We start from the raw sequence: 21,267 nt of genomic DNA on the forward strand, positions 1-21,267 counted from the left end.
ACCCGCCTGAATGCAATTTGTGTCTTAATATCCAGCTTACAGCGGCCCTGGCCTCTGGAGAAAAGAGGTGTGAGCTGATTTTCCCTTTTCCATTCCCCTGCTTCGTCTGCGGTTCTCTCTCTCTCTCTCTCTCTCTCTCTTTCTCTCTTTCTCTCTTTCTCTCTCTCTCTCTCTCTCTCTCTAAGTTACAACATACAATTTCTTTACTCCTTTTCTCACACTCCTTGTCCTTTGCTCTTTCTTGTTTCGCTATCTACGTTAGTTGTATCACTGTGTCCGAGGAGGATTCTTTCCAGGAGACAGAAGCAGTATCTATCGTTTTTGTGCCTTTGTCTGTCATCTAGTGTCAGGACATAGACAGATCCACATCCAGACAGATAGGGCGACTAGCCGACTACCTGTTTATCCATATGTTTCTATCCCAGTGCCTTGAGACTCAGATGTACAACACGAGAACAAAAAAAACTAAATGAACAGCTAGGTAGGAAGCCACAAATGAAACAACTGGCAGATGTCATTTTCTCTCTCCTCATCTCTCCAGTTTTTTTCTCTCCCACTTTCTTTGAGCTTGGGTCCACTGAGCATCCAGGCTGCTGCAGTGTTTATTTGGGTCAGGAATCATCTTTCATGTATATGACACCTGGACAAAGTCGACAGACAGAGAGGGGAGATGAGGGCAGATGATGGAGAACGTCAACTCGCAGTCTCTGGGGACTCGCACTACTCTCCTCTTTTTCCCCTCTCATACCTTCTCTTTATTGCATTCTAATAGGCTGACTAATGTACCATGGAAATTCACTCTGGATGCAGGAAGTGGGGGGAAGCAAAAGGAAGGTGGCTGCAGCTGAAAAAAGGTTGAAGTGTGATGTAGAAGTATTGCACCCTTTTTTTTTTTTTTATCCAGAGCTGTTGTCGATAATCTACTGATGTAGCCAGTCTGTTTGAGGCAAACGGAAACATTATTCAAGATGCAGAGGTTTAAGTTTACTCCCTGGTATTTCCGGCCCTCCTACTTTGTCTTTTCTTTTAAGCTTGCATCAGCATCCTTTTTACGCCACCAATCCTCACCTACAGCTAGTCACCCCAAAACACACACACACACACACACACACACACACACACACACACACACACACACACACACACACACACACACACACACACACACACACACACACACACACACACACACACACACAGCACCAACTCCTCTCCCTCTGCTCCTCCTCCCTCATATAAGCAGCTCATTTTCTGCAGTACCACTGCTCTAATGGACGCCCTTAGGCTAGAGGCTTCCCAGCCAAGGGACATCCATCTTTTGGCATGTCACACTCACGCCCGGCAAAAAATCTTTGTGATGTGCACTCCAATTTTTCTTCAGTAAATCAAATCTTCCTTCCTTCAGAAAGACGAATGCTTTAGGGTTGGAGTGTTATAGAGAAAATCAATGCCGGCAAAATTGAAACAGTATGCCCCCGTATTGATCGGCCTTGTGAGATCGAAAACGAACAGCTTTGTAACTGTTCCACTGGACAGTTAGCTGACCTGTAATGGACAAACTATTGATATTAGCATTACTATTTTATCTTGTGCTATGTCATTTCACCAGCACACTATTGAGGGAAAGAAGCCGGAGCAGAACGACCACGGTTAAAAAAAAGGTTTTTCCTTCTTATCCACTAATGATACAGCAGATGGTGTGAAATGGTGTCTACACAGTACACAGAGGAGGGTTTTGTCTTACTTCTTCTCCTTTTATAAAGGAAACGATAATTTCCTTTCTATAATATCCCTATTATATATACAGCAGTGTATGTGACGCATAAACAGAGTACTAGAGTATATACTGTACATTCTTTGTTAAAGCTGCAAGTAACTTGTTTTCATTCATTCAAGTTAATCTTGTGATTATTTATTTATTGTCTAGACTGTAAAGTTATACAATGGAGAAAATACTCGTCACAGTTTTCCCACAATGAAATATCTACAAATAGCTTGTTTTGTCCTATCTACAGTCCAAAGCCTGAAATGGTTTAATTAAAAATGCAGATGCTGGAGCCAGTGAATGTTTGGCATTCTTGCTTGGTAGTGACACAAGCAATTAATCAGGTTTCAGAATTGTTATTAACTCATTTTCTTTATATCAACTAATTATTTCAGCTTTACAGCATCCTATGTGATGCATGGAAAAGCAAAAAACAAAGCACATTATAGTATATACAGTACTATATCCTTTGTCCAATACCCACTCTTCTCCTCCACCGCTACTAACGTGTGCTTCCAACAACTACAACTAACGATTGTTTTCTCTGTCAGTTAATCTTTGCATTATTCTTGTTTGATCGATTTATGGTTTAATCTGTAAAATGTCTGAAAATAGTGAACCACAATTTTCTACAGCCCAACTCACGGCCCCAAAATAATACATTTTTATTTGAAAAATCATAGAAAGGCAGCAAATTCTCACATTTAATAACATGGAACCAGCAGTTGTTTGCATTTTTCCATAATAATGACTTAAACTTATTAGACCAAGATGGCGTCACATGCACAATGCAAGGATCAGTGTGTCTCCAGATTCTGCAAATTAGTAATTATTGGTATCTGCCTATTCTCCTACTGTATATATCTTAGCATATTCAAATACACTAGTGATACTGTTCACACTGCTCATACAGTGTATTTATATATAATATCTATATATATGTATAAAGCATATGTGTAACCCTTACGGTTTAATTAACAATATATATGGATTTTATATTTTATTTTGTATATTACTGTTTACATTACTTTGCACTTTACAGCTTTTTGCACGTCTGTTTAGATGCTAAACTGCATTTCATAGCACCTGTAGTCTGCAGTGACGAAAATGAGGAATCAAACCTGATCAAGCATTTGATTTATGAATTTCAAGTCTGCTTTGAAATCTTTGGTATTTCTCTACAGAATTGAATATTCTTAAATAATAATTCCTAAATAATCTACAATCAAAGTTCATGTTTGGATTAAAAAAACATCCTTAGTTTATGTATTAATTATTTCAAACTCAAGATCTAATTGTCTTATTACTATGTTTGGTCAGATTTGAGTGGCATCTCTATGGCAACATAAGCAAACAACTGTAATGAGATTCAGATTTTCATAATTTTGAACATACTACTCCAGTACTGAAATCACTCCATTGGCTCACGTTAAAATACAGATTGATCTTAAAAATCCTGCTAATAGTCTCTAAAGGTGCAGCTCTTTGGTACACTTGCTCACTGATCATAACCCGATTAGGCCTCTCAGGTCATCAGGCAGAGGTCTTCTAGATGCACTCAGAATTAGATTCACATCCGGTGAGGGTGCCTTCATTTACTGTGGTCCTGCTCTCTGGAACAAGCTGCCTGATGGCCTGAGGTCCATCAAATCAAATGTGTCCACATTCAAAAGCAAACTGGAATCACACATCTATTCTCTCAGGCTTATGGTTAATTACACTGTGTGGGAGTGAATCTGTATGGTCAAGCTGTATTCTTAGAATGGTTGTTTATACTTTGTTGTCAGTTTAAACATATTTTTATATTTTCTCTTTTGACGTAAAGCACTTTGAGTTCACATGCAATGAAATCTGATTCATGAATACAATTGTCTTTGCCAATGACAACAATTCTGATTCATGGACTCAAATATTTGATAATATACATACAATATTTGACGCTTTCTCCAACTTAGCTGGAAACACAGATGAAAAATACTAATACAATCTCTCATCTGAAATAACCAAAACAATTGCATTCATTTTTTTTTTTAATCAATCGCTCATATTAAGATGTTGTTTGAGTAAGCAGGTTTTAAGTGCTTTTAATGAATTATCTGTATATCAAAAAATCCATTAATTAACCATATAACTCCAGCACTGCTGCTCATTGTCCTGTAGTTGTAACTGGTCTTTTTTTAGTTTTGTCCCACACGTTGAGCCTCCTCCTGGACTGAAACTATATCACCCTCCCAAGTAATCAATTAATTATGCTCTGAACATTACTGTAGCGTTACGCTTTCTACAGTGAGGACATTCATGTTCACATAGCATTTCTTTTTTTAAATAAATGGTTGCATGAGAAACTGCGGCAGCCTGATTCATCTCTACTTGTATGCTTTCATTCCAGACTTAAATCACAATTATGATACATAATACTGAATGTAATGCATGTGTTAAAGCCGAGGTCTGCACAATGTCTGCGCTGCTTTGCGTGCATGTTTAATGGACACTCTGTACATTACGGCTTTGCTCGTACTGTGCACGCAGAGCTCAAAAAGGAAATGGGACTCCAGCATGTCAATGGAGATTATAACCATAGGAAACAAGAACATAACTGTTTAGAGTACACTGAAATGCATGACACGAGAGGGGCAGGAAGACATGGAGAGAGAGAGAGAGATGGATGGAATAGAGGATGGGAGAGATATGTGTTACTAGAGCATCAAAAGTTAAGATGGAGATAAAGAAAAGACAGGGACATTTGTTTTTCCACATCCTTTCCTTTAGCTGCAGTATACACTAAATCATAGCGATGACTGTCTTGTTTGCTGGATGGAAAACTCTGCAGCTGCTGACATGATCTGACCATCAGATTGCCTTTTGTTGTATTTGGGAAACGAATAAACACCGTAGTTGGATCCCCAATCTTTCCTGAATCTAATCTATACACCGTCATTTCCAACTGGATTCATTTGTAGCAGTTGATTATTATTTATAGTCTAATTTCGTTTCAATACAATTTTTACAGTAAAGTATTTCACCATAATTAAGTCATGATAGCTCTAAGATGGCATTAGATACTCTCTGAAAGAAGCCTTTACATTGAAAACAGTCCATTACTTTGTACAGTACTTAACTGGTAATTTATAACTGATAATAGCTTTTGGTTTGCTTATAAATACTTGCAGCCTAAACACAAACATGACCTGATGTACTGAGCAGCGGCAGCTGTGGCAGTCCGCAGCTTCCGTCTGTTCCGAGACAGAGACAGTTGTTTCCTTTAGTTCAGGTCCCGACTACTTCAGAACCAATTAGCTGGAGCTCGAGTTGTGGTCATCCATCTGCCTTGATACAGTCATAAACATATAGCATAAACATACTGTATGAAGAAATGCGAGGCTGCCTTCGGTTATCTTCATCTTTTTGTAAACGAGATTCTTTGTATCGTGCATGGATCTTCAACACCAAAGTCCTTAAACGGGTGAAACGCGAAACCCTCCACCTCATTAATCACGCACAGTGGCATGTGTCAGGGACAGAAAAGTTGAGAGGGGGACAAAAAGGATGTTCCTTAAATCTCTGGGGAGACCGTTCGAGTTTGACAGACTTGTGTTCCATCAGTTACATAAAATAACGTGCCACGAAGGCCCTACCGTGCAGTCTGGCTCATGGATATGAATTAGAATATAGCCTTAATGATAACATTTACCTCGACTGTATATACAGTACAGTGGCTGGGGCTGTAAGGAATAGTAACAAAGTGTCATAGGGGAACATATTAACGGCTGATGATGTCCATATGTTAGCATGGTTAAGTGATGCAGTGTAGACGGAGACTCAAAAGATTACACTCAGTGGATCTTTGCACATGTTTTAACTGATGCTTTTAACCATTACTCTGGAAATGATTCAGTGACTTTGGTTTCAGAATTTAAAGAATCAAGTTTTGATTCCATGAAATGTGTTTTTGTTTAGTTGATATTAATTATTACAATTCATTATTTAGCAGTGCCACTTCTTATGATACAAAAGTGTGATCCTGTTGTTGGTCTACTTGGTCCTTTGTTTTTTTTTTTAGTAGATCTGGTCAAGTTTGCATGTTTACCACTACAAGTAGAGGAAGGTGGACATGTATCTAACATGTAGCTATCTTTCCAACTTTGAGGTCTGTGCTGTGTAGTCAGCCTATTATAGCTGGCAATGTATTGGTTATTGTAACAATAATTTTACTGTATAGGAAAAGTTTGCCATCCTTTTCTGTAGATGTCCAATCTGTGTTGCAGATAGAAAAAGGCAATTGAAGCAATAAATTCCTCAATGCATGCTACTCACAGACAAACATGTAGCAGGATGCGTTGCGTACCAGCTAATGGTGTTCAGCCAAAATAAAGCGTAGTCGAGCATTGAGCCTGTACTTATGCAGGTATTGAAATCAAAATACGTATGTCCCGCCGCCTGAACCAGTGTGACCCAAGACAGCAACAACTCTAATAATTGTCCTCATTGTCTACAGCAGCGCAATACAGCTTCAATCCTTCCGTTTTTATCTTTCACAAAAAACCCGACTTAAACTCAATCTGCATTTCACTAAGAGACTACTCAACAAAATAGCTTACAGCATCGTCAGGTACCAAAAGTAAGTACTCATTGTCTGCCCTCTCGGCCCTGCTCGTCCTGTTTGTCTTTTCCAGTTTGTCTTCAGGATCCTGAACACGACTCAAGCTCTTCCCTGTACAAGCGGGGAGTAAAACTTTCATGCATAGTAACGCACACACTCAGCTCGGTTGGGGTTGCAGTTGGCACTGGCAACAGCATTCAACATGTGGACACTCATTACAGGAAGATCCAAATTACAGCAGAAATATCCAGTTTCTGTAGGCATCTCAGGGCAATTTTAGCAAAGGAACCTCCAGTCGGTGTTTGCACTCTTTTACCATCAAAACTGATTGGAATGGATTCCACATAAAAGGTGGCAAAAATGTCCCTTTGAAATCGGCCTGACACCAATTTGTGTTTATTTTCCTTGTTAAACACAAATATGTGAAATATATATATATATATATATTTTTTTTTTTTAATCAGATTTTCCATTCTTTCCATTGTCTCTGTTTAGCTAAGCTGCCCTAAAAACTGTCCATGTAGCTTTAGAAGCTGCAGAAGACAAGTATCCCGGGTTGTGAATCACTGCATACAGTAGTACAGACAGATATTTGCACAGTGACAGGTTGCCATTTTGTGTGACCGAAACTGGAGATGAGAATTGACAAGAGATTTTCAATTTACCCAATTTACCCGGAGCCATTTACATCTTTTAGACCTGCTTCTCCGAAATTTTCCCCATCAGTATTGTTCATCGTCTTCCTAGCGCCTCTGAAATGTAATGGAATCCTTGTTATGAAGTATAAAAGAGGGCTGCCATCCCAGAAAGACCAATTACACCACCATTCCTGCCTCGCTGCTCACAGCCCAGTGTGACTCTGTAGCAACTCTCAGATTTATGAGTATCATATACCCTTAAGAAAGTATATGGCCTTGACAGAGCAAGGTCATGATAAAAAGGTGCTGATCAATATCTGAATGAAAAGCCATTTGGGAAGTTTTTAGGGCTTTTTTTCTCCTTTCTGCCTGGATGCAATATCTGCAGGGTATCGATTGTCTGGGGCCAGTAGTTAGTCAAAGGCTATCTCCTTTGACTAACCCCTTTGCAGCGTGTCAGCCCCCCCTCCCTTGTCCTTGTGATAGATTGGTATGCTTCCAGCCACTGTAATTACACCGTGGTACCAGCAGGTCATTTATTTTGCTACTTTCACCATTTGCCAAAAAAAATGCCTTTATCTTTAGAATCCAGCTCTTTCTTGTGCAACTAAAGCAAGAGGAAAAAAGGCCATATAAAATACCGATGTCCCCGGTGAAGAGTGTGGAAGACTGAGGATCACCCTTTACTCATAGATCTTTAGCTTTGCTGCAGATTTACTCTACACCCCCAATCCCTATGTCTGGGTTCAAGTTCAGCACCACCCTAAGAAGATCAGACCAAGGGAGTTCAATGTGTAAGATTTGTGATGTTAAGAACTGATATTGATAACAGACGGAGGGACGGATTTATTAATTCTGGAGTTGTTTTGTGTTACAGAACACAAACACACCTGGTGAAGGAGGGATTTGAATAATAGAAAAAGAAGAAGATAAGATATATTATATACAGGTTATTTCTACCAAAAATCGGATTACACTAAAAGCAGCATAAGACAAACAGTGTGATCGAGTTCTTTTTTTTCCTCTGAGCTACAGTATAGTTTGAGATGTTCACGAGCTGTGAAGCAATATTAAACAATACAAAACTCCCAATACAAGCAGCATAATAAATCACTGTAAAATATATACTATTTAAAATTCAAGGCAGGGACTTTTATCAGCTGTGAGCCTTTTTTTTTTTAGATTATTTTCTTGAATGAATAGATAACTACACGGTCATTATAGTTAGTCAGACTTCTGTTTATATGATCGACTCAATCACCTTGCAATAGAAGAGCTGCACTTGACACACACACACACACACACACACACACACACACACACACACACACACACACACACACACACACACACACACACACACACACACACACACACACACACACAGCGCTATAAGTGCTGTATAATGGGCACAGCCGTATGATGGAGAGAGGGGAGGAGGTGCTCATGAATAGCAGACAGCCTCGCTAGATGAGATTGCCGAGCCCTGTAGTCCTGCAGCACGCTGGAGCAGGACACAACAGACTAGTATAAGGAGTGCAAGGGAGAGGGGGAGAAGCTGATTTGTTCATGGTTTAATTACTAACCTAATAAGGAAGATCGGTTTAATTATTTATTTATTTGTTTACCAATTTTGAATTCAAAATCATAAACTAAGCTTGAATTTATGATGTTCTGCTGTTTTAAAAAGTTTCAAATTTTACATTTCAAAATGAATGTTTAATGAGAGACCCCTTACTGGTTTTGGCATTTTGGGGTGATAAAGGTTAAAAGTGGGCTAATGTTTAATATGAAGTCTAAGCAAAAACAACAACAAATGAAACGCTCCGACTCACAGTCTTAGCTGACCTTGAGCTTCTCCGCTGTGTTTTTCTTTTGGGGTGTGTTGGAAATGTTGGTTATGTGTTCAGATTTGTCATACCATTCAAGATCAGCTCTGAAAGCTAGAGGTCAGAAGATTATTACAATGGGCCAGTAATGGCAGAATTATGCAACTCCGGTCCAGTGGATGCCTTCATTACCTCGCAGTAGTGGTGATAAATGGCCTTAAATGCATGTTGTCAAAATCACAGGAAAAATGTGACCCTTCATCAAAAATACAGATGGTACCACTTCAGCGATGTAGCAGGGGACGTCTGTAAAAACTATTTATTATGTAGTGGATGCTTAGATCATTTTAATCAGGCAAACTGTGCTGCTATTTTAACATTCAACAATAAAATCAAGTGCAGCATTTTTCGTTTGATTCGAAAAAGCCTTTTCTCCGCATGTTAAACAATCCTGTCTTTGGTCAATATTTACTACCTTACTAAACACAACACTTTCCCTTTTGCCTCCCATGAAATCTGATATAATGAGTGCGTAATTGTCTGGCTTTTTGTTGGTGAATTTACACTGAGCGTAATTGCTGCTAATTGGAAGCTGCGCGCTAAGCTGGTGGTAATTAGGGCTCGATTTGCATTATTTCATTTGGCTGCACTGCATTGTGGGGAGTCTGAAGCCTTTTGCCTCCCACCCATGGGAGTACTTTGATCCTCACAAGCTGGTGATGTTGCAGAGATACAATATCAGTCCCTCTTTTTTTCAGATCGCTTTTTGAAAGCTCTTGGATAAATTGGAGTTAATTGGGAGGAGTGTTAGGTGCTTATGTTGTCTTGGTAATGAGAGTGTGTGCACTCTTGTGTGTTTGCAACAAACTCAGTGAAAAAAGGGAGTTCACAAGAGTGTTAAAGGCAAAGGATGTAAATGCGCATCGACTTTGTTAATTCAGCATGAGTAAATGCCTCAGCTCACATGTCAGATTTAGATTTCTAGTTTTGGTTTATTTCATGATCTCTTATCAAGGTCGTACTTTTATTAAATATGTTTTTTCAAATTCTTTTTCACAGATCTGGTGTACTGTTGGATCACGATATTTAAAATCATATTAAAAATAGACAAATTAAAAAAACTCGATCCTATGATTAATAATAAGGTTGGACAAAATTACATGTGGACTGTCATTAAAGGGGACAAGATGGAAATGTTGCCGGGTCTGTGACCCTAACGTTACCTCTGGTAAATCTTGTAAACAACATTAACTGAGGTGAATTAACATACACACATGTAGACGGTCTCCTGTAACCCTCATTGGAGTGGGAAGGATAAGCATTAATGCACATGTAGAAAATCACTTCAGCAAGACTTAATCATGCCAAACAATTTCAGTGGGAAGGTATTTGGTCCTGTTTCATTTTAATTTGAGTCTGGAGATACCATTGATGTGATCGCTGCCACCATTTGACAAAGAGCCAGTGCTCGAGCAACCAGTCCTCAACATGACAAATCCTCAATCTATTCCTGCTCTCCGTTTCTTCTAAACACATGGTTTATGCAAATCAAAGCAAAATGATGTTGGGGATAGCAGCAATGTTTGAGCAATTTGAGGGCTGCCAATAGGAACTGGCATTAATATAAAATAAGCAAGGAGAGAAATCTCTTCTGCATATGCAGGCCCCATTGACTGTCCCCAAATTAATTTAGCAGAAAGGTTATGAATGACTGTTTGAGTCGAAGTGCAGACGCTTGTGGTGATATATGAAAGCATATTCACTCTGCATGTCCTGCTTGCAATGATAAAGGTCGTGTTATTTACATAACATCAAATGCTTTGAAGATAAACCCCATGCAAAAAAAAATATATTTTCTTAACCTCTCCATATGAACTCAAGGTTAATTCTACCTTTCACAAAAGGCTGAATTCTAAAGAAATACTAAAAAATAACCAAGAAGGAAATTGGATGCTTTTCTGGTGGTATTATCAGTGCATAGTGTCTGTTTAAAAACAATAGAAACTTTTTTAAACTGGCAGTGAGGAAAAAGCTGCGCTGCATCTGTCTCAACCATGTTTGATTGAAACTTGATGGATGACAGTCATTTGTCCTTGTCAGCAAACCAACAATCGTTCCATAGAAAAAGCGGTGCTATCAAACTTTCCGGAGCTGCAGAGAGAATCTATTAACATGTTAAAACTGGCCGTTTGATAATCCCAATAATATATGATGATTAATCGGGGTGACGTTGAGGTGGAATGGGATTGTTTATTTTAGGGTTTCTTAATGCCAGATTAGTAGTATATTTAGGATAGGATTAAACTCTAATACCGCCCGAGGGGAATTGTGTTGTTGCAGCAGGAAACTGTAATAGTTGATACAACAGAGAAAAAAAACAAATACAAATATATATATATATATATATATATATATATATATATTGAGACTCAGGTATGAGATTTATAGGACAATGTATTGGGGCCATTTTAGATTAAAAATTATAATAATATAGAGCCAGGGGCAATATTCCAAGAGAAAAACTCAAACTTTCTGAGGTGAAAGTCTATTTATGAGAAGAAAAACCTTGGATGATCTCTGAGATTTTAAAGTCATACATTTGTGAGAAAAATACATATTTTTCTTTTCTTGTCCAGGTCATTACACCACAGACACGCCGCTTGATTGAAAATGTAACTATAGCATTTTGGCTTGCTAACTGCATCATAGACCTTTTATTGATCAGTGCTTTAAAAACACTAGTTATCTTCAGATAAAAGGATCTCAGTCATCAGCTGACATCATACTGGCATTTAGACATTCAATGTGCTTCATGCTTGTTATTTGAGTCAACAGCACCCATTTGTCAGGCGATAGTTTACTCTTCATCGAGGACATCGTTAATGTAGTTCACTTGGCCCTCCACTTTCTTAAACGCTGTTCTCTCCAGATAAGCATTTCATTAATCCTGAACCAGCTCTCATACTGAACAATCCTCATGTCACCTAACCATGCCAGATCTACTTGGACATCTGCTCTGTTTTGATGTAAATAGACAATTAAGTAGTGCGATTGAAATCTTAAAGAGCCCACCAGTAAAGTATCTCCTTGCAGCGTGTTGATGGTTTGTGTTGAGTTTATTAAATTGAAGGCATAACTGTTTTGTTAACTGATTAGGGAGAAAGACGATCAGGGCCACATAAAAGGAGAAACTTGAGCTTCCCCATTCGTGCTCTGTGTTGGTAAACTTCCTCAAATTTACAACTCCAGAGCCCCGAAGAGCATCCAAGAGATGTTTAAAAAAAGAGAAAGAAAAGAAGGTAATTACTATTTACTACTTCACATAAAACTCTTCCTGACTCTTTTTCGTTAGTAGCCAATGTGGTCTACATTAGAAAGGGTTGGTGTGGCTCAACAAATTCTCTTTAGTGCACAAAAACTCAGAGCTTGCACATGTAAGGCTTGCAGTGTCATATCTCTAAGTTTTGCTCAAATTTTAAAGATCCGATATTGTTAAAGTTAAATTCCCACGTCATTGTAGAATATTAAGCATGTCGAGGTGCTACATATATACTTAAAGAGAAAGACGCTAAAATGGAGGGTTTCAGAGTCCTGAGGTATATTGAGACAGTATGAGAAAAATAATGTTGTTTTTTTTAACATTAAAGTATGTTAACGTCCTTACGTCTTTAAAGACCACTTGCCTCCTCAGATTGTTTCTCCCTCACTTTCATCATCAGACAACAGTCACTTCAGGCTTAACGAGGCCTTCCAGACACCTTTTATGACCAAACTAATTACTAATTACACAAGTGGTTGGCGTGAACCACAGCACAACGCTGGCCCTTTGTTATTTTAATTGTTGTTATTTTGAAGGATGGTGCTTCAGTAAATTCTGCCAAGGATGCCCTAGGAGGATGAATGAGCTCTGAATAATTTATCATCTTTGTGGAAACACACTCAGTGTGTGGTAGGGGGGTTGCATAGCGCTGTACATCTCCATTCTTGTTACGACGGCACTCTCATTGGGGATTGATGACGAGGTATCTTTCATCATGCGTCCACCTCTTCCAGCACCTCATCATTAGGACTTCCATTGTCGCCTGTTCATCGGGCGCCGGATGAATATGACTGGCAGAGGTGGTTCCTTCATGCTTTGACTAATTACTCCAGCCAATGGTGCCCCTCCTGATGGATTAATGTGTATTGTGTGAATCAGACAGACCCCCCCCCCCCCCCCCCCCCCATGAGATGAGAGACGAGTGTGTCCTGATTCAGAGCTGTGCGCCATGCACAACCTTGATAATTATTTTCATAGATGAATACCATTGCAGGCAGGATGATGAAGTAGCCATTTGCGTTCAGAGACTATCACATACAAACATGGAGCAGGGTCTTTGTCACTGGCGAGAAATCTGGTCCTGCACAGACCTGCGTCCCTTGTGTCTTTCCAACTTGCATTCGGCGCTCTCTCTCCCTCTCCCTCTCCCTCTCTCTCTCTCTCTCTCTCTCTCTCTCTCTCTCCCTCTCTCTCTCTCTCTCTCTCTCTCTCTCTCTCTCTCTCTTCACTGCTCTAAATGTACAAAACAAAATGTACATTTCCATTTATGCCATTTTATACATTTTCCGAAAGATCCCCTGACATCGTCGTTGTACTCTACGACTGTCTTCTAAGCACACAAATTTACATCCAGACTTAAAATATGAGTAGCAGCCACTCTCCACTCATCATCTAGCCTTTTGAGACAAATAATTTTTTTTGTCCAGATAAATCAAATAATCAATGGTTTTCATTAGCCAGGGCATACAGCGCTCTAAAGGACCCACTTGGAAATTGTATTTATTTTCTTGCGTAAAGCTCTTTTCCCTTTTAGAGGCCCCTGTGTGATCATTGGTGTTGGACTGAAGATTTGTGAGGAGCCCCCGGCCAGAACAGCGTTCAAGAGTAGATCACATAAAGTATGCTGGGGTTCTCCCGTCATAGTTTATGCCACTGAAACCATAAACTGCGTCTTCCTACACCTTCACAGGATACACTGCAGCCACTTATGAATAACCTGGTCATGGTTTTGTTTTTATTAGTTTAGAAATGTTTTGTATCATTTAAACCTGGGTGACACTTGATTTTTTTTTTGTGTTTTACTGTTTAAGGTCAATTTATGTAATATAAAATGTATGTTTCATGAGAGCATAGATCTTGCTGGTCTTATTTTCACTTTTCACACAGCCCAGCAGAAATAAAGAGATTTACAGTATTTTCACAAAACCAGGGTAAATTGTCGCAGTGGGTTTAAGGAATATCTCAAGAAAAAACAGCCAAACTAACAAAAAAACAAGCCTAGACTAGGATTTTCTTATTTCCTAAATTTTTTTTCCTTTTCTTTTTTCTCACGAGATCATTTAGTACAAGTAAAACGACTGTTGGACTTGAGTCAGACAGTCAGGATTTAGTCTCATTGAAGACCCAAGTGCATGTTGTTTTTCCCTCCCCACCTGAGTTCTTAATCATTAACACATGAGCAGTACATTTAAAAAAAAAAGTGGATGTTCGTTCTTGCCTAATTGACACACAATCAGCTTTGTTTTGAACTCAAACATTCTTCAAATTAAAAATCCTTTAAACTGGAAAAGAAACAGTTTCTTGTGTAATGAGAAAAATAATTGTCTTACTCTTTGTTGCGCCTCCAAACCATGTGTAATGAATATTTTAGATTATGATTTAATTAAACCACATTCAAAAATAGAAGCGGTATTTCATTATAGACAGGGACTCAGTGTACATGCACGATGCTCTGTGGCAGTGACTCCTCATTAAAAGTTAACACTTTCTTTTCCTTGAGAGCAGAATGATTTACTGACTGGGCCTGGTAGAGGGAGATGTAAATTGGAAAGAAATATGGGTGCTGTAGACATTGATTAATATTGGTAATGCTATCCACCCTCTTCTGTGTTCGTAATGGCCTTCTCCCTATCCTGCTAGCCATGACTCCTGACAAGAGGTATCCTGCTGGGCTTGAAATGAGCCTGGAATGGCAGCACGTGCAAGTGTGTGGAAAATTATCACGCTGTCATTTGCCCATTCCACTGTGATGTACTTAGCGCTCAGTTCACCTTCTCAAAGAGAGAGAAGGTGGAAAAAGAAATTTAAAAAAGGGAACACCTTCTCCTCAAATAAAAGAAGGAGATATTGTCATTGTCAAGTACAATGATTGGAGGTGTGAGTTTGTGTCTATGTGAATGTTTTCAAAGAGTGATTCGGAGGGTTAAAAAAAACCCCACCAAACACAATGCTGGCTTTATGTATGCTTGCTCGGACCGAGTGCTAATGCTGGGCTGCTATACCATGCTGGCTGGTAATTGCTAACACATGTGCTACCTCTGTCTCGCTGCAGCCGGCCGAGGGAGTTCTGGCGCCTGGACTACTGGGAGGACGATTTAAGGCGGCGACGTCGCTTCATCAGGAACCCCTCCGGATCCACTCACTCAGAGGCTACGCTCAAAGCCGCTGCCGAACACGGTCAGTCCCTTCTACAAAGTCCCTTCCTATTGTTTGAACTCCTTTACTTACTCACTTGGTGGTAGCACCAGGTACAAGGTAATAAAAATTAGTCTTCCCGTTGCAATAAAAGATTTATTGTACCAGAAGACTCAGTAAAATAGCACCCTCATTTGAGTTTCACAAAGGCAATTTCATACTCTTATAATCAATCTGTGTGTTAGCACACTGCACCCAGAAATACAGTTTTGAACAGAGTGGCTAAGAAATTAAATGTGAATTTTTGTTCATTAGTTTTTCTTCGCTGCATAACAGTGGCTGATATCAGTGGTAAGTGGCATTCATCCTCCTCTCCTTTTTTCCCCTCCTGATTAAAATGATTGCGTTTGAATGAGGGGTCATTTAGGGATTTATTCCTTTGATGTGTTCCTTTGCAGGTTAGTTTGTTAGATCAGAGATAGACATAATAAATAAAACATTCCTTTTTTGTAGTCAAAATTTAATGTAATTCATTGTGTATAATTACAATGAATTTATTGATTTAATGTCATTTAATTTTACTAGTGAAATGCAAAGTCCACCAAAAAGCTGAAGAAAAAGTCCACATTGTGCTTGGAGCCTCTTAAGATGTGGGAACATTTAAGTGGTTTGGAAAATCTTCTTCAATACTCAGCTATTACCCAAAGCACAGAGTTCATAATAAAAATAACAGCATTGATGACTTTTTCCTTTAGTATTAAAATTGGGTAAATTTTTCATTGTTTCTGCGCACTTCTCTATAAAGACAGGTGCTGATATTCAATAAACCCCATCTGAGCATTTTCCCAGCAGTCGCTTATAACCACAATATCTAAATGACACACCAGGAGTCACATTTCTCTCCGAGAGAGCATGTAATCCTTCATTTCTGCAAAAATTCCGGCACACACCAGGGTTTGCAATCATCATCATGCTGGGTCTACATTTATTAGCACAATCAATTACTCTCTCCAATAAATGGCCATTTTTGGACCAAAGACGTCCTCAATGTGTCACCTGCAAAAGTCCCCTTTAATTTGACATCATTCCCAAAGACAAATGGCAGGTGTGACAGGAGTCAATACGAATGTGATCTAAAAGCAATAAGTGTTGGGGATCTCAGGATCCTGGGAGATTTGGGGTCTGCAGTAATGGCTGCAGTGTGGAGGCAGCTGTAGACCGAGGCCAGCTGATGGCTGTTCTTCTAAAGAAAGCCTCTGCATTTTACTTTGTTTCCATCTTAATTCCGCCTCGTTTTCCCTTCAGCTAGTTCATGACAGTGAACAGACGCATCACTTATGCCCTGTCACTGACTTCTTTTAGCTGATGAAAATGTGTTGAAGCGCTCCGCGGGTTGGTCATTCAGCTATTTAGTCTGGTATTTAAATTTATACAAAACTATTTCAGCTTATGGGCTGCATACATCTTTCAGTGGGGGAAGAAAGAGAAATTCCTGCAAACATTTGGTTTCAAAGTCAAGTCTGTGTAAAAATAGCCAGCAGCCAGTTGTGGCAAGGGTAGGCTACCTCAAGAGAGTATACTGTCCGGCTGAAGTATGGGAATATATCATTAAAATAACTCTTTGACATTGAAGCCTGACGGCATCCATTTTCTGATGTAACCTTTCGTCTTGTTTTAGTCGACCCGACATTTGTTACGGAAGTGCAGCTCAAGATGAGAATGCAGGGCTGAGTTTTCAAACAGAGCACAAAGGTCATATCTGGCTGTAATTATATTCATCAGATGCAGAGGGGAAAATGCAGTCTCACCCCCTGAGAAAATATTTAGTATAAGATCAAGCCTGAATTTACCCTAATTTTCTTGCTACTTGTGGCTGCACTTTTCTAATCTCACGCTTGATCATGAAATTAGAAGCAATGGAAAAATATTTAGCATTTTTTCTTATCTGATGATCTGGTGATCTATTGTGAAAAGGGGGGAAATGTACATCTTTTTATTTAAACATTGACAAAAATGTGCATTTTTGCATTAAGGGTGTGGACAACTGTTATTATTCATACTGCGCCAAAATGATTTCCACAGGAGAGTGTGTGGCTGCCAGTAGACTTGAGTAGGCTGTTATGTATTTATGCCTGGAAAGAACCATCTTTTCTGGGGATTGATTTGGTCTGGTCCTGGGCCCGTGTACCAGAGGTGGCAGAGTAAATACCTGAAGACTAATGTCTCTGTTCTGGTAATCAATACTCGCCTCATGACCACACTCCCGGCTACGCTGCCGTTAAAAACAAATTTGTTAATTTTGACAATTTAATTGCTGTGACCAAGCATGCCTCGAGTTGTATAAGCAGGTAGTTGAACCTCTCAGTCGGGGAAATGGGGTCTTGGAAAAAGTGTTACCTGTTGGGATTTATGCACGTTTCTGCTCCCTGTATGAGGAGTGATGAGGTTGAAGTGGCGTGCTAGATGTTTTTGTGAATGTGGCACGCCGGCTCTTTGCATAGGTTGTTCATCATTGGAACATTTTTAGATAATGCCTCAATTAAATTTTTTTAAAAGTTAACGATTGTTGTATTTTTGCTTCTATTATCTTTTCATTGCTATAAGTATTCTTTTATTACACTTCATTGTAGTTAATTCCATTTTACACTCACATATTGACAGTTAAAATCCAACTGATAAAAACTTGTACTCTAAAGTTGAACAACATGATTCCCCAGACAGACAGCACCACCAAAACCTCAGAGTTGTCAAATTAAAAAAAAGAAAAAAACATAAACAGAATCCACTTTAGGAGCAGAAGGAATGAGAGGTTAGCACGTAGCCTGTCACTTGTGTGCTCATTTCTTTTGTGTGTGACATAACTCTTGTCAAAATAGCTGTTCTTGCTTTTCGGATAGACTCAGCCAAACTGACTGCTTAGTATTTCTGTTGCACTTACTCCAGTGTGTTTTGTACTGAGCAACTATTCATAACTTGTGCTTGAGGTTAACAAAAGGAACATGGATCAGCTCAGTCGTGAGGTTTAGTTGCATCAGACCATAGGTTTGTAAGGCTTGATACTGTATGTTAGTGGTACTTTGCCTATGAATTGGGGTGAGAATTTGGGAGGGCTGAGTGATGTGGCTAAAATCTTATGACGGGAAATAGGTCATTCCATATCTGAATAATGATATATATCAAATATAGCAGGATTTCTGCTAATTCAATAAATAAAATAATTAATAAGCACACTGTAAAGTTTATTTTGTATACTCCTGTGTGAATGAAATATTTGACAAATTAAAATTACTTCATAGTATTTTCTTTTCTTTTTTACTTTAGTGCAAAATAACAACAACATAACGTGCATGGATCCGAACATTAAGCGTTGCCACATGTTTTTATACATTGTGATAGAAACACTTTAATAAAGTATTTACAACAGACATTTTTATGTCATTTTGTTGCTATATATTGTCATATTGCCCAGTCCTAGCTCAAATACATGTCTTTATTTTAAGCTCGTGATAAGTCCCTTGTCCACTTGCTTGGTGTGAATACAATGGCATGTGGTACGTATTAGAGGAGCTGGTAGTAATTTCAGTGCTGCTAACTAAAGAATCCTCCAGGGAGGCTTAATTACAGGAAGACCATTCTAAATATCAGTGAGCTGCATATTTTCCATGACAAGAGATTTTTTATCCTAGCTCCTCTTGCAGTTTCAAAGTATATAGCCACATGACGCGTCTGTGCATTTTTAGGAAGTGCAATTGATCTCCCCTCAGGTGATGATGAAAACAAATCCACCCTGTATGTGTTCAGCCTCTTCCTGGATTAAAACTATGTTTTTACCAGACTGCTGGATGAGAAAACATGCACAGAAGCAGCAAAAAGCTCTTGCTATGTTGCCAGCTATGTTTACAAAGTGGGAGGACTTGCCAGCCAGTCTTTGTGCTGTGGACTTATGTCTGTGGATCCTTACCATGCCCCACTGGGGAATGCAGGGCTCTGTAAATGTTTGCAGATTACCATTTTTCTTAAATAATCCATTTGGAACCTCAAGTCATGTTGAGTTGAAATCAGAAGGGGCAGTGTGCGACCCTCATTTTGTTTTAAATTTGTTTGAATAATCTTTGTGTGCAATGGTGTTTTGTGTTGATGTATGTTTGAGGGCAAAATGCATTTGGCGTTAACATGATGTCAGTCTTTTGTCTGCCTCGTCCTGCTTGTTGTTTTCAGTTTGCCTGCACGCACTTAGCTCTGCAACTCTAAAAAATGCAACACAAGTCACACTGCTCTAAACCAATGAATGTAGGTAAAACAGCAGGGCTGATCAACTTTGCAAATAGTTTTATCAGAGTGTAAATCCACAATACTTAACTATAACTTTAGCTTTGAATTTTACTGTTGACAAATCAAAGTGTGTACTCACTTTTAGAAGCTGACAAAAAAAGATATAGTAAAGATAATGTTTTACAAAAGTCACTACTTAAGTTAGTGTACTAACTACTCTCAAATCGATGTACGTTATATAAAGAGTGGTAAAGGAATGCAGTTCGGAAATTAAATTGTAGATTATACTCTAATTTAGATTTTATGTTTTTATTCACCACTGCACCACTAGTAGCTTTAGCTTGAACTAAAGCAGTGGGGGAAAAATATTAGAGCTCATAAAGCACAACTCTTTTTTTTGTTAGTTAATCTAAAAATAACTTTTCCACTGTCATTGTTTGCTTCTTGTAATGTTGCTTATCGCCGCTGTTTTTACAGAGTAAAGATGTCTGAGTTGGGTGTTTGAGCAGATTTTATTTTTAACTGAAACCAAATATGGTCGTTGGAAGTTTGAAAGCCATCAAACTCTGCACTTAAATAAACCTTTAACCTTTAATGCTATATGAATTCAGTATAACTCCATGCATGTACACTATATGTATATGTACACAGTGTCCTGAATATGATCTGTGTATGTTTTAAAATAAAAATAAAAAGCCCCTTTCCCCCCCTCCAGCGTCCGAGGAGGATATTCTCAAAGGCAAGCAGTCGATCAGGAGTCAGGCTCTGGGAAATCAAAACTCGGAGAGTGAGACATTACTTGACGGAGACGATGACACTCTGTCATCCTTAGAGGAGAAGGACCTGGACAACCTAACAGGTAAAGAACTGGCTCATCCTCTTCACCTCTCAGTCATCCTCACCCCTTCCCCTTGCTATGCTCTGTGTCCTGCAGCCCAGACAATGTAAAGAAACATGGCCAATGTCATTTTGATATAGCTTAGTAAGCTACATATGCAGTTTTACAGTACTGAAAAATGTGTTACATAGCACTTTGTATTATGCACTGATATCCATCTCATAGGATTTCATTGATTTCCCCATATGATGATGCTGCTTTGCTTTGATATCACAGTGCATTTTTTTAGACACCTTGCAGACTCCTTATGTACAAGGAAACAGGCTTATAATGAAAGCCTTAGTCAGCCTTATTGAACCTCTGGAAAGTTCTGTCCTTATAGCACCACTATCCTAGCAGAGGACTGGTGAAAACATAATTTCTAGTTTTCTGTCTGCTACTGAAAGTCTCCTTCACAAACATACACACAGGCCTGAGTAGCAACTATCTAAACATTTTTTTTTTAAATCCGGCAGTAGCTGAGTTTATCCCAGGATACCACTTACCCCTACACTGAACATTGTCTATTTCAAGAAAAAGCAACAAATAAAACCTCCCCTGCATGAGCCTTTGAGCCTGATTTAAAGATTTCAACACAGATTTTTTTTTTTTTACATTTTATGCACTTCACGATGTTGTCCGTCCTTTGTTGCTTTTGATCCGTCTGCTATTTAAAGAATCCCAATTAAATATCATATAGTCCACTAATCTCAGTGTAATCCGCATTTTTATGTGCAGTGACAGCGCTCAGCAGACTAAGCTGCATTAACGGGGCTCAGAGTGCTATTAAAATAACGCAACTGGAGGACAATAGGATTAAACGTTGAATCCT

General features: G+C 38.9%; 1 protein-coding gene across 1 annotated transcript in view; it reads left to right on the top strand.

Moving 5' to 3' along the window:
* The window catches only part of lrba (LPS-responsive vesicle trafficking, beach and anchor containing), a 196,666-nt gene that overhangs the window by 99,586 nt on the left and 75,813 nt on the right, over positions 1 to 21,267 (top strand). The window contains 2 exon segments of the mRNA XM_083933277.1: positions 15,204 to 15,328; positions 20,274 to 20,417. Coding sequence (XP_083789403.1) covers positions 15,204 to 15,328; positions 20,274 to 20,417 — 269 coding nt within the window.

Source organism: Echiichthys vipera (genome assembly GCF_963691815.1).
Source record: "Echiichthys vipera genome assembly, chromosome: 2".
Lineage (NCBI taxonomy): Eukaryota > Metazoa > Chordata > Actinopteri > Perciformes > Trachinidae > Echiichthys > Echiichthys vipera.